Source organism: Amblyraja radiata, chromosome 29, assembly GCF_010909765.2.
Source record: "Amblyraja radiata isolate CabotCenter1 chromosome 29, sAmbRad1.1.pri, whole genome shotgun sequence".
NCBI lineage: Eukaryota > Metazoa > Chordata > Chondrichthyes > Rajiformes > Rajidae > Amblyraja > Amblyraja radiata.
Genome location: NC_045984.1, coordinates 7711020 through 7729200, shown reverse-complemented (window position 1 = coordinate 7729200; position 18181 = coordinate 7711020). Strand labels below are relative to the sequence as shown.

General features: G+C 45.6%; 1 protein-coding gene across 2 annotated transcripts in view; it reads right to left on the bottom strand.

The window, feature by feature from the left end:
- tle5 (TLE family member 5, transcriptional modulator) overlaps positions 1-15622 on the bottom strand; it is a 133604-nt gene extending 117982 nt beyond the window's left edge. For both annotated transcript variants that reach the window (XM_033046495.1, XM_033046496.1), the window contains exon 1: positions 14953-15622. In XM_033046495.1, the coding sequence (XP_032902386.1) occupies positions 14953-14976 (24 nt within the window). In that variant the 5' untranslated portion in view covers positions 14977-15622. The remainder of the gene's footprint in view (positions 1-14952) is intronic.
- Between the last annotated feature and the right edge of the window lie 2559 nt (positions 15623-18181).

Below are 18181 nucleotides of genomic sequence, written 5' to 3'. Positions count from 1 at the left end.
TTCCCTGCCACAGAGGGCAGTGAAGGCCAAATCACTGGATGGATTTAAGAGTTAGATAGAGTTCTAGGGGCTAGTGGAATGAAGGGATATGGGGAGAAGGCAGGCACGGGTTATTGATAGGGGACGATCAGCCATGATCACAATGAATGGCGGTGCTGGCTCGAAGGGCCGAATGGCCTCCTCCTGCACCTATTTTCTATGTTTCTATAGCGTGCTCTACAATCCTCAAGTTACTTGGTCCAGTACACTGGGAACTGGGTTAAGTTAATTGCACTCTGGGCTTTGATTAGGGGGTTACGACTTGGCTCGATTCTACAATTGGAGTACACAATCTCAGCTGATGCTTCAGCGCTGCACTCTTGGGTACCTGTTGACGAGGCTTTAAGCCAAAGCCCAGCACACCTGGGATCCAAGAGCAGTGAGTATTCCCTTGCGGCAATGTTATTTTGATGTGCAAACATGGTTGAAGCATTTGCGTACATGATTGCACTTGAAGCAAAACCTTGGGGTGGCTGAGACACTGGCACCATTCCATATGAATGCAAGCCTTCTCATGTTTATGCTCACTTTTTCTTGTAACAGAGGCCATGCAGCCCACCGTGTCTATGCCTGCTCTCAGGGCTATCCCGCTTCCCCATTTGTTTCCTGCAGTCTTTTAGAATCATAGAGAGTCACTTAAACAGTTCTTCCAGCCAAACTGCATTTGGCCCATTTCCTTCTAAACCTTTCCTATCCATGTACCTGTCCAAGTAGCTTTTGAATCCTCCAAATATTCTTTCACATACCCATTAATTCCCAAAATACCAATACCACACTTTAACAGTGGCCAATTAACCAGCTCCAGAATCACATGTGTTTAATTATACCAACAACAGAACAATGGAACTTACTTAGAACAGCTGAACGCCAAGAACTTCATTATTTATTTGTCAGTACGTTAGACAACTAGCACGTCTTCGAGATGTGGGAGGAAACTGGGAAACAGGGGAAAGGTGCACGTGGGCACAGGGAGAATGTGGAAACTCCACACAAACACCACTGGAGGTCAGGACCAAACATGGGTTACTGGAGGAGGTGCAACAGAACAGCTTTTCATTCAATACAAGGTACAAGGTGCATGTGTAATCAAATACAACTTCACTTGTAAAGTGATTCTCTAGCCCAGGTTGAAACCTATCCACTGGGATCTGTACCAAAAAAAACTTTGCTCAACTTGTTTCTCTTATGATAGCCATCAGAGCGTGGAGACTTAAAGTCACCCGATAATTTGCAGTTAAATACAAGAGTAGTTTGTGTATTCTCAGTACAGTGTTTACCTAAAGTAACAGGAACACACAGTGAAGCTTTAGAATTCTTCACTGTGTCATTTGCAGTACATGGGCAGTGGTACAGTTGCTGCCTTACAGCGCCAGTGACCTGGGTTCGATCCCGACTACGGGTGCTGTCTGTGCAGAGTTTATACGTTTTACCCGTGACCGTGTGGATATTCTCCGAGTGCTCCAGTTTCCTCCCACACTTCAAAGAATTACAGGGTCATAGGTTAACAGGCCTCTGTAAAGATCCTAAATGGTCTCTAGTGTATAGGATAGTGCTTGTGTATGGGGTGCTCGCTGGTCGGCGCGAACTCGGTGGGTCGAAGGGCCTGTTTCCGTGCTGTATCCTGAAACTAATGTGATCTACTGGCTCCTGTCAGTAAAAGGCAATTATCGCTCTTTGATTTCCAAATACTCCCACAATAAATCCTGAACAAAATGGTGGGAAAACAGTCAAATTCAATGGCTCGCATGGAGAGTTAGTCTTTTGTGGAATCGGTACTCAACACAACTTGGTGATCACACGGTTGGAATGTCCATTTATGTCGGCATTAGAGGAGTTGATGGCGTAGATGCACAAAGTTGTTTACCCAGGGTAGGTGAATGAAGAACCAGAGGACATCAGTTGAAGGTAAGTGGGGAAAGGTTTAATAGGAACCCAAGAATGGTGGGTGTATGGAATGAGCTGCCTGAGGAGGTATTTCTGGCAGGTGCAGTAACAACATTTGTATGGATAGGAAAGGTTCAGAAGTGTATTGGCCAAATACAGGCAAATGGGACAAGCTTAGATGGGGCACCTTGGTCAGCAAGAACAAATTGGGCTGAAGTGCCCTCTCCATACTGCATGCCTATGTTCAGTTAGCTGGCATGAGCCATGATGAGAGCAGTGGCCCATAGCAATGGTACAACTGGGCTTAAAGCCCCACTGTTACAGACAAAGCCACTCAGTGTTTCCTCCATCAACACTTTTCTATTGATGGTTGCCAGTTTCTCTTCAACACGGATTGTCCTGAAGTGCAAGGCCTGCGATGAAGTAAAGGGCGAAAATGTGCGCGGGTGAGGTACCAATTTAACCGAGTCACCTCATCATGCCATGACATCCTTCCAGTGGCTCCCAGTTAAAAGGACGGCGAGAACATATTCAAAGCACGCTTCACCCGAGTCAACAACTTGAGAGAAACAAACGTGAAGCAAACAACAATTGAAAAGTTGTCCAAAAAGGTAGATATCAACCCCAAATTCAATGAAAGAATCACTGGGTTCATCAAAACCTACAACATACAGTTATTAATGCTGAATTATCCTCCAAGTGAGTTCCAACCTCATGGAAGGAAAAAAACCGAATGGAGCAGTCACTGACTGTGGCTGAAGAGAAAAGATGCTGTCTGGGCTGCCATGTGACCGTCTAGAGGCTAACCATAATAATAATAATAATGGATGGGATTTATATAGCGCCTTTCTAATACTCAAGGCGCTTTACATCGCATTATTCATTCACTCCTCAGTCACACTCGGTGGTGGTAAGCTACTTCTGTAGCCACAGCTGCCCTGGGGCAGACTGACGGAAGCGTGGCTGCCAATCTGCGCCTACGGCCCCTCCGACCACCACCAATCACTCACACACATTCACACACAGGCAAAGGTGGGTGAAGTGTCTTGCCCAAGGACACAACTCCAAGCGGGATTCGAACCGGCTACCTTCCGATTGCCAGCCGAACACTTAGCCCATTGTGCCATCTGTCGTCCCATAAGACACACACCCAGGTCTGATCTCCCTGCGGTGGGCCTGCCTCGACTGAGGGTGTCTCGTGATAAAAGGCCGAAACACCCAGTGACGTTGAGGTACACAACCGAAGATGCGTCTGATTGGTAGCAAAAATCACCTAGTGGTCATCCCCAAGAATACCAAATGTCAATTGTAGTGAAAAACCTTAGGGATTGTAACATCCAGTCCTACTAATCAATCTAGGCCAGACATTGAGCTACTGAAGCATTCGAAAGACAGGAGCAGCAATAGATTTCCCAGCAGGTTTCTCTCAATAAATCTGACCCTTTAGCAGATTCAAGATAATCGAAAAATTATCTCTAGGCAGAAAGAATCTCTGGATTACCATACCATGAAGCTGGTATGTAAAACAGCTTCTGAACACAAACATCTGAATACAAACAAACAGTTTTTATCGACGAGTAGTTGCTCTACTCAACAGCCAAAAATCTGTAGCCTCCCTTTGATCTGGTATTTTGTTGGTTCACATCCTTGATCAATGATGTTTTATCATTAATGTTTTATTATTATTAATGTTTAGTGTTTTCGGAGTCATTCGTAACTGTCACTGTATGTCATGCTGTTACTTGTGGGCGGAGCACCAAAGCAAATTCCTTGTATGTGAATACTTGGCCAATAAACTTACTTACTTATTTGCTGGTCAAGACATCTCAAGTTGTGCCCAAAGTCCACCAAAGATAAAGCTGCAAGATCGGCTGTTTCTTTAATGTACCAGAATATTCTTTGAATACTTGGCAGTCTGGTGATCAAATGGTAATGGAGCACTTTTGAGATGAGCAAATCCCAGCCCTGCAAGCGCTCGGCAGCTCCACGCCTGTAGCAGCGAGAGGTCAAGATGCATATGTTACAGGCCAAAGCCGGACTGCCCTGAACAGGTACACCTGCTAGCACCCAACGGAGGAGGCAGACTTTGGCACAGAATGCTGGCAGGTTGCCAGGATCCTAGCGTCACGATTTCAATCAGCATTGCCATCTGTAAAGCAAACTACTGTGCTGGAGGAGGGGCTGGAGGATACAATGTTCATTTTATCATCTCACATGCTTATGCTGAAGAACAATAGTGTGGAAAGCAGACAGCACTCTTACCCCTCCCCCACCCACCCACACATCAGTACTGCATGCTCGCAGTTAGATTTTAATTGGTGTAGATCGCAGGTTAAATCATACTAGAGGTAAAACTGGGCCTGAAATTTCATATCAAAGACCATTATTCATGTGCTGCTAATTTTTACCAATGCGGCAAGCTATAATCTACGTGTAGGAATGAACTGCAGATGCCGCTTCAAACCAAAGATTGACATAGAAAGCTGGAGTAATTCAGCGGGACAGGCAGCATCTCTGGATAGAAGGAATAGGTGACGTTTCGGGTGGAGATGCCAGTCTGAAGAAGGGTACCGAACCGAAACATCACCCATTCCTTCTCTCCAGAGATGTTGCCTGTCCCGCTGAGTTACTCCAACTATGATCTATGATCATCGTCAAACAAGCAACACAGAGACTTGGTTGATTGCTTTTCTCATGAGTTAGTCCAGGGGCACTGCTAATACGGCAGGAGGGATCTGTTGATGCTGGTTTACACCGACGGTAGACACAAACGCTGGAGTAACTCAGCGGGACAGGCAGCATCTCTGCTCAGAAGGAATGGGTGACATTTCCAGTCTCGACCCGAAGCGTCACCCATTCCTTCCATCCAGAGATGCTGCCTGTCCCGTTGAGTTACTCCAGCATATTGTGTCTATCTTCACTGTTAATACTAGCCGACTACTGCAGATTCATGCAAGTACCGGGGGACAGTCACTGACGGTGTGATGGTTCAATGGTGCTTTGAATTGTCACAAGTGCAAAGTGTAAACACACAATGAAACGCTTTTCTTACAAACAGTCCAGTACAGTATTGCCATAGCCAAGCACATAACCGATTAGCAAATTGTACAGAAATAGTCTATTGATCCCACGTGCAAGTGGCTCCATGCTTTGGCACCATTTTCAAAGCCACGCTCTAGTTATTATGAGCGGTGCCCGTTCCAGGCAAAGCCCCGGCTACTACGGACCGTTGGCCTTCGCCTTCCCTTGGATGTGCGGCTCGACGTACGAACCGACGTCCCTTTCCCCACCCATCCACCTTTGTCAACCAGGGGAGCCTGCCGCAGCCAGCCTAGAGAGCGCGGTAGGGCAGGCCCTGGTTCCCTCTCCTCTCGTACCGTCCCTGCTCCTTGCCGGCTCCATCCTCCCGGTCGCTGGCGGATGAGTCCGGGTCAGCTAGGCGGCTATCCCTCCCAGGGTGTGGTGCACTGGTTCTCCGAGCAGGGACAGGTTCAGCAGCTTCCTGCTGTGGGCTGAGGTCTGCCGGGTCTTGCGTTAGGCTACGGGAAACCAGCTCGGAGGCTGGCTGCGACCCTCAAGCTAACACTTACTGGCTGACATCAATGTCAAACAGATGCAGAAACTCCATTTGCTGCGTACCACACAATCTAGCAAATACAGCCAACATCTGCTGAAGAGCATCAGGAATGGCAGCACAGTGGCGCAGCTGGCTCATAGTGCCAGAGACCTGGGATACCGACCAGAGCTGCTGTGTGTGGAGTTTGCACGCTCTACCTGTCACCACGTGGGTTTCCTCCAGGTGCTCTATCTTCCGCCCACACCCCGAAACGCGTGCAAGTTTGCAGGTAATGGCCTCTGTAAAGTGGCAACCAGTTTCCAACTGAGTGGAAGCAGCACGCATTGGTCACATTGAACCCAAGGCAGACAGATTATTTCTATTCAAAAAGAGAAGCAAAATCCCCCAAAACAATCCACGTTGACTTTTCCACACGGCAATCGACACCAACAGCGAACACGTCATCAGCCAGAAGATCCATAAAAGATGCAAAACGCAAAGTGATGGAAGAACAAATATTGCAGGTCAGGCAACATCTGTAGAAGGAAAGGACAGACAACAGCCCGACCCAAAACATCGCCTGTCAAATCCTTCCACAGATACTGCTTGGCCCACGGATTTACTCCAACACTTGGATGCGTTTTACATAAAGGTAGACAATGCTGGAAGTACTCAGCAGGTAGGGTGGCATCTGTGGCAGGTGAAATAGAGTTAATGCTCGATGTCAATAACCTCTCTTCTGGAAAATGGGATACAGAGGGAAAAAGTTATATTGCAAAGAAAAGAGGAGGGGCAGAGAGAACAAATAAGATAGGAGAGATTGTGGCACAAGTGGTTAAGTTCCAAAAGAAAGAGGTGGTGAAGACCAGTGAATAACAAAGGGAGTTATCAGTCCCCCTATCAGTCTGAAGAAGGGTTTCGGCCCGAAACGGTACCTATTTCCTTCGCTCCATAGATGCTGCTGCGCCCACTGAGTTTCTCCAGCATTTTTGTGTACCTTCGATTTTCCAGCATCTGCTGTTCCTTCTTGAACAATAACAAAAGGATTGTTCAGAGGAGGTGAAAAAAATCTCAACTCCTTTTCTCAGTGAAGTCCTGACAGAACTCCTGTTCAGCTGCTTTTGCACCTATTTGCATCTGTTGCCCGACAGACCTAGGTTTGATCCTGACTAGGTGCTGTCTGTGCCTTCTCTCCGTGACCGAGTGGGTTTTCTCTGGGAGCTCCGGCTTCCTCTCACACTCCAAAGACGCACAGGCTTGTAGATTAATTGGCTTGGTGCAATTGTAAATTGTCACTAGCGTGCGTAGCGGTGACTGCGGGTGCTAGGAAGGCCTTGACCACGAGTGAACATCTGGGAAGAACGGAGGGGAGGCTGGCTGGACTATGGTGCCTTCCTCACCTTGGTGCCATTGTGTTATGTTGTGTCGTGGACTTTCAGTGTTTGTGCTTTTTTTAAAATTCTATTTTATTTTTTATATGTTTTATTATTTATTATTATTTATTTTTATTTTTATGATACTGCCTGTAAGGGAAATTCATTTCGTTGTCTCTAACTGAGACAATGACAATAAATTTGAATACAATACAATACGTGCCGTGAGTAATTGCTCAGGGTAGGCACTGGGTAGTCAATCGACCCTTAAAAATCATATTTAGTGAATGAATTGGAAATCTTTACTATTTATATTTAATAATTACTCTTTTATTATTTTAGCCAGGGCACGCACTGCCTACCTTGCCTACCCTGATGCGTAGGATAGAGTTAGTGTGTGGGGATTGCTGGTCAGCACGGACTTGGTGGGCCGAAGAGCCTGTTTCAGCGCTATATCTCTAAACTAAACTATTTCTTAAACTGGGATATTCCAGACTGATTCCTGGGATGTCAGGACTTTCATATGAAGAACGACTGGTTAGATTCGGCTTGTACTCGCTAGAATTTAGGAGATTGAAGGGGGATCTTATAGAAACTTACAAAATTCTTAAGGGGTTGGACAGGCTAGATGCAGGAAGATTGTTCCCGATGTTGGGGAAGTCCAGGACAAGGGGTCACAGTTTAAGGATAAAGGGGAAATCCTTTAGGACCGAGATTTTTCACACAGAGAGCGGTGAATCTCTGGAACTCCCTGCCACAGAAGGTAGTTGAGGCCAGTTCATTGGCTATATTTAAGAGGGAGTTAGATGCGGCCCTTGTGGCTAAGGGGATCAGGGGGTATGGAGAGAAGGCAGGTACAGGATACCGAGTTGGATAATCAGCCATGATCATATTGAATGGCCGAATGGCCTACTCCTGCACCTATTTTCTATATTCAGATTCCATGCATTTTTCTATTTTTAATGCTGGTAAATATGTCTACTTTGTAAATCGTCTGAACGATATCCCACTCCAGCCAGGATACCCCATCTTGGATATCCTAACTCAAGTGGCCAGTAACCCACACACACACACACGTGGTCATTTCACTGGTGAGGACAAGGTACGTCCATGATTGTGGACTATACCAAAGCTTACCCTCAATGCACATACTGGCACGCACAATCATGCCAAACACAAAGCCCTGATAGAAGTGGAATCAGAGTGCAAACCCACCGCCCTTGCCAAAGTCCATAAACAATCACCTGTTCAGCTCCCGTTTCAGCTGCCAAAGAGATCAGACATTTCGGCTCCGCCTGAACTTGTCCCAGGAGGGCTTTTGAGTCCAATGCTGCTGCTGCTGCTGCTGCTGCTGCTGCTACACATTATTGGTACAACATTGCTGCAGAGGGAATCAAATCATGTCGCCCCCATTACAGGATGTGGAGGATTTAGAAAAGGTGCAGAAGAGGTTTACCAGAACGTTGCCTGGATTAGCAGGTATTAGCTACAAGGAGAGGCTGGAAAAGGATAGACGCAAAGTGCTGGAGAAACTCAGCACGTCAGGCAGCATCTCTGGAGAAAAAGGATGGGTGATATTTTGGGTCTGGACCCTTCGGATTGTTTTCTCTGCAAGGCCAGAGTATATAAAATTATGGGAGGCAGAGATTTGGCAGACAATCAGAACCCTTTCCCCCTCTCACAGTGGTAAACCTCAGATTAGAGGGCAATGTTTCAAGAGATGTGCTGGGTAAGCTTCTCCCCCCTACAGAGAGGGTAGTGGGTGCCTGGAATATACAGTCAGGCATGGTAGTGGGAGGAGGATAGGATAGTGCCATTGAGGGGCTTTTAGACGGACACATGGAAATGCAGGGAATGGAGGGATATGGATCACATACAGGCAGATGAGATCAGTTTATCTTGGCATCATGTTCAGCACTGACATTGTGTGCCGAAGGGCCTGATCCTGTGCTGTATTGTCTTATGTTTGTCCAAAAACCTATTACGCCTTGACTAGTTTGCATCTTGGTTTCCAAATCAGGCCAACATTCCCACAGTGGGGGATGGAAGACTTCTGAGGAACCACAATCATTCTGGATTGCTGATTACCAACTCAAACACACAAGTTAAACCTGTGCCAAGAACCAGTTGAAATTGATACAGAACAAATTGTTGTCCTTCATTTTTAAATGGGGGGGGGGGGGGGTTTGAAAAGAAAATCAATTTTATTTTTCCGCAGTGAATTACCAACCTTAGAATTTGAGGGCCCTGAAGCCAGGACACATTAATAATCAAAATAGACTATGCTTCAGACGACACTTGTGTTTTTTTTGCAAGCCACAAGTGCTGACACCGGGTACTTGAAATAACATTTTCATCACCGACCGTTGAATTTTCTCAAGCGGAATAAAATATTCAAAGGACAAAAGGGAATGAGCGAACATATTCTAGTGTTTATTATTTTCAATCCGAAAGGGAAAAAAAACCCCAGTTCTACAATCTATGCTCGGGTGAGACAATGACAAGGTAGACAATCTTAAGTGCTTGTTCCTTGCACATCCTGGGAATAGGCAACTGATTTCTTCCAAGCTCATCCAAATCAGACTGCAAATGACAAATGCACGCGATAACTCCCAAAGCTCCCATTTGTACACAAGCGCAGTAATTCAGGCTCTGAAGGACATTCATGGCTGAATTGCTAAATTAGCGCTTTTACCACAAGCCATCCAGAGGGCACTTGAGAAGCTAAATGGCCACAGGATGGGATTTTTTTTTGATAATAGGGAAAGCCTATTTTGCTCTGCAGACGAACAACAAGGTGACGATAAAGTTGGGCAAACCTTTAAAATGTCAGGGAAAATAGCATGCGCGCAGATAAATCTTACACAATGAACCCTGGAAATATTCTCTTTTAACTTCTCGGACAGCAGTAACTCACTCCAGCATACAGCCTAACAGATTATGTTACACGTTGAGATATGACCCAAGGGAGCGCAGAGAGAGAATAGAAGCTGGGCAATTCTGCTGCGAAGAGCATTCCAGTTAAAATCCTCCTCTTCACTAATGTCAGCTGGCACATGTAGGAATCACTTGACAAAGGTCAGTGATCCCTGCTTGATTTTCTTTTCCGTGCCTCGTCCTACAAGAGCCACAATGATTAAATTCTGGCACTTCTATTGTATTGTAACCAAATTTAACTAATTTGACAATTAACAAACCCCATCATTCTTCCGATTGCCTGAAGCTTAAAGGATTTGCTTAAAATTAAAACGATCGACGCAATTTAAAAATAAAGCCTTTTGACGTCTGCAGAGCAGGAACCAGGCCCGGGGTGGAGTTGAAGGTTACAACACCAACATGCCAGTCTGAAGAAGGGTCCCGACCCGAAACGTCACCTGTCCATTTTCTCCAGAGATGCTGCCTGACCCACTGAGTTACTGCAGCATTTTGTGTCTATCTTTGGCTTTGGCACAAACCAGCACCTTCAGTTTTTATTACAAATCACCTCCCCCACTCCCCCAACCACACTAGTTCTCAATCACCTTGACAAGATCTCAATCTCTCCCTGATGCTTTGCTTCACAATCCAGTGAAGGGAAAAATGTCAAGTCGTTAAATAAGCTTTCTGTAATCACAAGGAACTGGAATAATGTCGACCCAAAATTTGCCTGTCCATGTTCTCCAGAGACGCTGCCTGACGCACTGAGTTACTCCAACACTTTGACTCTTTTTCTTTATTTAAAAAAAAGCCTTCTGATTGATTGAATAAAAATTCAGGTCCCTTTGGTTCATCACACCTGGAAACCACCGACCTTCACCACGCAGAGAACTTTTTCAGGCAGAAAAAAAACAAAACGAACAGAGGCCATTTTGTGCCAAATTCAAGCAAATGTCAGCCAACATTCTGCAACGGGGCTCAGCAAATCCAAAACTGTCAAAGAATATTATCCCTGTACAATTTACATACAACTGAGTCATGATCCAACCACAAGTTCATTTTTTTGTTAAGCTGAACACGGCCTCACTGATTTAAAGTTGGGGCAGGATGTCAAAGCGGTTCCAACGGCAGGGTTGCCTGGACTAACGGAGGTCAGGCAGCAGATGTTACCAGTATCCATGGCATGCATGTCGTCAAGCCCTATTTAATTGCCATGGTAAACTCCTGCATTTCATCTGTGTGATTAGAGGTTTGGGTTTCAGTCCATGTTGAACAATCTGATTTCAGGCGGGATCGAAACAAAAGTGCTTTATTTGACCTCAGGACCGTGACGAGGGAATTGGCTAAATATCTCACTTAAACAGCTTCAGAGTGTCAAGTCGTCTGATGTTAGAATAACAATTGACAGATGCGTCAACGCCACTAACAGGGAAGCACAGCTGAGCAGGGTGCAGAGCCACAAGTAATTCCGATGTCTGAGGAAATAATCCCTCCCATCCCCCTTCATAGCACTTGTTGAATTGGGCAATGTTCATGTGGTGATGAGCACTGATCTTGGCAGATGCTGCAAAGTCAGCTCGGCCTAGTTGAGAGCCAAGCAGGGGGAAACAGAAAGATGGCGTTTAGTTTATTGTCACATATACAGAGGTACAGTGAAAAGCTTTCACTGTGTCCTCACCAGTCAGCGGAAAGACTATATATTATTACGATCAAGCCATCCACCGCCTACAGTGTAGGAAGGAACTGCAGATGCTGGTTTAAACCAAAGATGGACACAAAATGCTGGAGTAACTCAGCGGGACAGGCAGCATCTCTGGAGAGAAGGAATGGGTGACGTTCCTTCAGAACGAAGAAGGGTCTCAACCCAAAACGTTATTTCAGCATTAAGTGTCCATCCACTGTGTACAGATACACGATAAAGGAAATAATGTTTAGTGCAAGATAAAGTCCAGAAAAGTCTGATTAAAGATGGTCTGAGGGTCTCCAATGTGGTAGATTTAGTTAAGTTTAATTGTCACGTGTTTAGAGGTATAGTGAATAGCTTATGTTGCATGCTATCCAGTCAGCAGAAAGACAATACATGATTACAATCGAGCCATTCACAATGTACAGATACATAAGGGAAGAACGTTTAGTGCAACGGAAAGCCAGCAATGTCCAAACAAGGACTATCTACCTCATCAATAAGGTAGATAGTCGTTTAGGACTGCTCTCTGGTTGCTGGTAGAATGGTTCAGTTGCCCAAATACAGCTGGGAAGAAACTGTCCCCAAATCAGGAGGTGTGTACTTTTACACTTTTATACCCCTTGCCTGATGGGGGAGGGGACAAGAGGGAGTGACCGGGGTCAGACCCGTCCTTGCCAATGATGGCTGCCTTGCCGAGGCATCGTCAAGTGTAAATGGAGCCAATGAAAGTGAGTCAATGGTTTGTGTGATGGTCTGGGCTGCATCTACTATTCTCTGCAATTTCTTGCCATCTTGGATGGTGCCATTCCCAAACCATGCCGTGATGCATCCTGAAAAAAGGCTCTCTGCTATGCATTGGTGGAAGTTGTAAAGAATCTTTTGAACCTTGCCCCCTGGCTAAGATAGTCGATCCATTCACAGTCGAATATCAAGTTCAAGTTCAAGGAATATCAAGTTCAAGTTCAAGAATATGGGATTGAACCACATCTAACAAAATGATAGGTAGACGCAAAGTGCTGGAGTAAATCAGCGGGAGAAACAGCATCTCTGGAGAGAAGGAATGGTTGTCGTTTCGGGTCGAGACCCTTCTTCAGAAGAACTGTCTCGACCCGAAATGTCACCCGTTCCTACTCTCCAGAGATGCTGCCTGTCCCGCTGAGTTACTTCAGCATTTTGTGTCAAATCTTCAGTTTAAACCAACATCTGCAGTCCCTCCAACAAAATGGTTCCAGGCTCAACCATTAATCTATACGTTCAGCTGACCTCAACAACAGCACCAGGTGTGAAATCAGCAGATCACTGCGCAATGGACAAAAAAAGGCGCTCTGGTTCCCATTCCTATTAGCTCTGTCTGACAAGACTGCAGACGCAGCTATGAAATGCACTGGCGTCTTTGACTTTGGACAAGTAAACTACTCTCAGGTGAGCAGCCAAATCACATCAACCATCAATATGCCCTCCTGGTGCAGGGTAAAAGTCACTCAGCAGAGCAGCTGAAAGACAAATGCCATCTGCGGAGTTGCAACAAAGCCAGGGATGCCAGCAAGAAGACCGCCTGTGCCAAACTGCTCAGAGAGTCCTGTGGAACGGTGCCACGTTCATTGGTGATGATAGCAGTAGCGCTTGCCGTGTGGTTGGGGAGAGGGGAAACTTGGCAAAATTCACTGTCAAGACCAAATCCAGTTCTGATTGCAGCTCCTACAGACCACGTAATAAATTGTAAGGGTTGCAAAGCATTCCACAGCAATATAAAGGGCTCACAACAGTTAAAGAAAATGATTAAGAATTGGCTTCTCCAGCAGTGTGAACCACACAAAACACAGTGGCCTTCGATTCAACACCCATTCACTGACGAATTAGCTTCTCAGGGGAGTGACTGCTGGCTGTGGTGTCCCTGTGCTAGTTGAGGACTAGATTAGCCAGTCTTCCAACTCCTTGCAATCCCACATCTCTGGCGCACAATGCCCCAGTCACGTAGAGTTAAAATTAGAAACAGGAAACTGCAGAGTAACTCAGTGAGGGCCAGGCAGCATCTCAGGAGAAGACGGATAAGCAACGTTTTGGGTCAGGACCCTTCTTCAGACTGATTGGAGGGGGGGGGGGGGGGGGGCGGAAGAGAGATTAGATTACCTTATTATCAAATTATTATTCTTAAAAATATAATTACCTCGACTTCCCTCAAATAAACTGTGCAGAATCAATAGAGGCTTAGACACAGGAAGGACCTTTAAGGCTCAGATCGTCCCTCAACCATAACCCAGCACGTCCAGGAAGGAACAGTGTGCACAGGAAATGAAATTGGATAAATAGGTCAATAGACAATGTATGCATTGCCCCAGCTAGGTTATCTTCTCTCTCCTCCATCCATTCTTTACAGCCATCCTGACTGAACACTGGAAAAGGAACCAGTGTTCGGCCCGAAACGTAGCCCATTTCCTTCACTCCATAGATGCTGCTGCACCCACTGAGTTTCTCCAGCACTTTTGTCTACCAGTGAATGGACATGATAGTTCCTGTCCGAATAAGGGTCGTGACCCGAAATGTCACCTCTTCCTTTCTCCAGAAATGCTACCTGTCCTGCTGAGTTACTCCAGCTTTTTGTAACTATCTTCAGTGTGAACCTGCATCTGCAGTTCCTTCCTACTAACGATAGTTCTCCTTCCCGGTCACTTTAGCTTTACTGGGAAGCATTGAGGACGCAGTGGACATGAGTTAGGTTTTAAATCCAACATTTGATACAGTAGATTTCAATTATAAATCTTCAATGTTGCAGACAAAATGGACACTGGATATGCTGATCTAAGGATAGGTTAAAGGTCACGTGAAGGAGGAGGTAACTCTCTTACCCTGAGAATCCCAATGCAATCCTTTTTAAAAAAAACTTCTCCCCAATTTTGAAAACAAGATAATTGTGGTCGAAGCAAAAAAAAAAAAATATATATATATATTCTACCTCCATCTTTAATTTCCCAAATTAACTATTTGTCTGCAAAAAACATTCCCTCCATGTACCTCGTTTCAAATGTTGAGACCAGACGGCTAATTGGCGATACCGGTGGGACAACACAAAACCAAAAAAGGCTTTCTCAAAAAAAAAATTAAAGCAACAACAAGGAGAAACAAAAGATGACAAAGTCCACAACAGAGCCAATCCGGGTAGAACTACAAATCTTACGAGAAGATGGATGCAGATCTCTCTTTTAAACTGCGGACGCGATACCACAATTAAAATAAATCGAGAGCATTTTTTCTGGAGATTCGAAATTAAATAAAGCGTGCAGAGAATAACGTGAATGTACAGGCTTTAGGAAAATTAAAGACGGGAGGGAGGGAGACTGTTGGTAATGCTCGGTAAACAGCAACGGGATGACTCCAGTACTGTACAGTAGAGAGACGGTCAGTTTCTGGTCGGTATTTTCGCTCGGACAAGGCGAAGGGGGTGAAATTAACCAGGCGAAACTGCAACGTGCAACATGCCCCCGCCACAACTCACTTACCGACTGTCTAGCTTGCGGATACATAGCCCCCTTCGCCGCCTGGACGCGTAGATCTTCCCCCAATTGTTGTGTTTCTTTCTTTTTAAAGAAAAATTGATAAAGCACCCTCCTTTGGAAAAAATCCAACCGGCGACAAAAAAAAAAGAAAATTGCTGCGTGTTCGCGTTTCAGTCTTCAGTGTAAAACAAAGCCAAGAGAGACCGCTTCCGCCGCTACTTTCCTGCACGTTTTCCTCCTTTTTCTTTCCGCGTGTGTGTCTATATGTGAGTGTGTGTTTGTATATAAGTGAGTTCAAACCGCGGAAGGGTTTATTTGTTATCTTTCATAATGCAGTCACGATACATTGTACAGCTCCGGCTCTTCAGGAGGCGACGTTGGTGAGAGCTTGGGTTTAGGAGCGAAACATCCCTGCGCGTTGCTCAACGCCTCTCTTTCTCTCTTTCTTTCTTTCTTTCCTTCTTTCTTTCCTTCTTCCTTTCTTTGTTCCTTGCTTGCTTCCTTCCTTCTGCTTTTCTTCTTTTCCCACCAGGGTTTGGTTTTGTTTTGTGGAAGGGGAAGAATCGGCTTTCCTCTTACCCCCTCCGCCGGGATACAATGTTGTCGAATGCAACAGCACGGCGACACTGCAGCAAATTGTAGCAGAGCGAATGTAACGTCGGAGCGGCGCCCCCGCCCCGCATCATAACGTAATGAATGAAGCCCCGGCCATGTGATGCGGAAGTCAGCCGGCTATCTAGGGCCATTTTTAATGGTTGGCAAGAGAAAAAAATGTTTTTGTTTATATATGTTATTTTTTTTAATTCTTGGTAATACAAAGGAATATGAGTACGTATTTTCAACCACCGTTTCCATCTAGGCATAAAATTATATTAATTCTCTGTCAATTTCTGTGCAAAGTTAGCTTTTATTAGCTTGTAGTATTCTGCCTATATCATGTTATATATATATATATATAACATGATATAGGCAGAATACTACAAGCTAATAAAAGCTAACTATATAATTCATATATATATATATATATATATGAATTATGTAGAATACTATATATGCTAACACATAACCACCCTCTGACCAAAGAATATATATATGTGTGTGAACATATGTAGAATACTATATATGCTAACATATATACTGTGTATTATACATACAGTATTAACATATATATTATACAGTATAAAATATATAATCTATATATATGTTGGCTTATATATAGTATATATATATATATATATATATTGAATACTATATATATAGATAATACTATATATTATATATAGTAATATATATATATATATTACTAAAAGTCTGATCTTGACCGCTTTTGGCCCACTGTGCTGCGATTTCTGAGAGAACGCCACCACCATCGGCCGTCATTTTTGACCACCTTGCTCAGAGCCCCCCTCCGCCTTCCGGGACCAGAGGATTTTTCCCATCAATGAAAAATCAGATATTAATGGGGGTTTTTTAATCCCCATTCTCTCTGCTGCCCCCGCTGGCGGCAGTGGGAGGGACTATAAAACCCGGAAGTGTAGTGCCTCACTCAGTCTCTGCCAGACCCAGGAAGCGAGAGGGTCATGGCTCTCTGAGCTGCGAATAACAATGAACGCACGTCTATTCCACGGTGAGTCCCCTCGATGCGGCTCTAAAGTGGCTGCAGCCCAATTGTTTGCCTCGCCTTTTTTAAAAAGTTTGTGTTCACAAAATGAATTTTGGTTGTCAGGTGGCTGTAGCCCAATTGATTGCCTCGCCTTTTTAACAAGTTTGTGGTCACAAAATGAATTTTGGTTGTCAGGTGGCTGCAGCCCAATTGTTTGCCTTGGCTTGGTTTTTAAAATCATTGCAACAGTTGGATGCCAGCCCAAGAATCCATTCGGCCCACAATATCTATGCTAGCCCTCTGGAAACCAGTACCTTCGGCCCGCAACACCCATACTAGCGCAACAGACAGCCCCCCCCCCCCCCCCCCCCACTGGCGATCAATATTGGAATTGGTGGAGATGTGGAATATTGCGTTGGTGACCAGCCCTCCCGTGTGATGCTGGGACACAATGGGTCCCACTTAGTCTAGTATATATATGAATTATGTAGAATACTATATATGCTAACACATAACCACCCTCTGACCAAAGAATAGATATATATAGATTATAGATATAGATATAATATATAATATATATATATATATAAAATATATAATATATATATAGATATATATCTATATATATATATATAATATATATATAGATATATATAGATATATATCTATATATATAAATAGATATGTATATATAGAGATATATATATATATAGAGAGCTATATATATACTAGACCAAGTGCAGACCCGTTGGGTCTGTTCCCCCAACGTGCGGTTGTGGGGGGGGGGGGGGGAGGCAGCATGCAGCGTCACACACACTAACTATCCCCCCCCCGCACTCACGCTAATTACCCCCCTTGATATTATATTAACCACACTATCTACTGACGCATAGCCCCCAACTTGCAGTCACATCTAGAGAGGGGGGGGGGTAGAGAGTGAGGGCAGAGAGAGAAGGGACAGAGACAGAGAGAGAGACAGAAACACAGGGGGGCAAGAGGGAGAGGGGGGTGGAGATGAGGAGAAGAGGAAGGGTGGGTGACAGGGGAAAGGTGGGGGAGGAGGGGAGGGTGAGAGTGAGGGGGAGAGAGGGGGTGCTGAGAGGGGGGAGAGGTGGGGAGCAGGGGGGGGTGGAGGGAAGAGGGTAGGGGGTGTGGAGGGGAGGGGGTTTAGGGGAGGGAGGGTGTGGAGGGGATGGAAGGGAGATGGAGACGGGGGGAAGAGAGAGGGGGGCAGGAAGAGAGGGGGAGGCGGAGAGAGAGAGGTGTGCTGCGAGGGGATCAAGGTGGTCGGGAGGAGGGGGAGAGGTGGGGAGAAGGGGAGGGGGGAAGGAAGGAGGGGGAGGGGATTTTGAATTAAGGTGGGTTAGGGGTGCGGGGGCCGGCGGTGTTTAGGCGGAGGGGAAGAGGGGGAAAGAGGGGGTGAGGAGGGGGAGGAGGTGAGAAAAAGAGGGGCGAGAGGAAGCGGCGGGGAGGGGGTGAGAGGGGGGCGAGAGGAGAGGGGGGAGAGGAATGAGGGGGGGGGAGGAGGATGACGAGGAGAGGAGCGAGATCTCTAGAGAGGAGACGGGGGGGAGAGGAGGGGGGGAGGAGAGGGTAGGAGGGGAGAAGAGGGGAGGAGAAGAGGGGGGG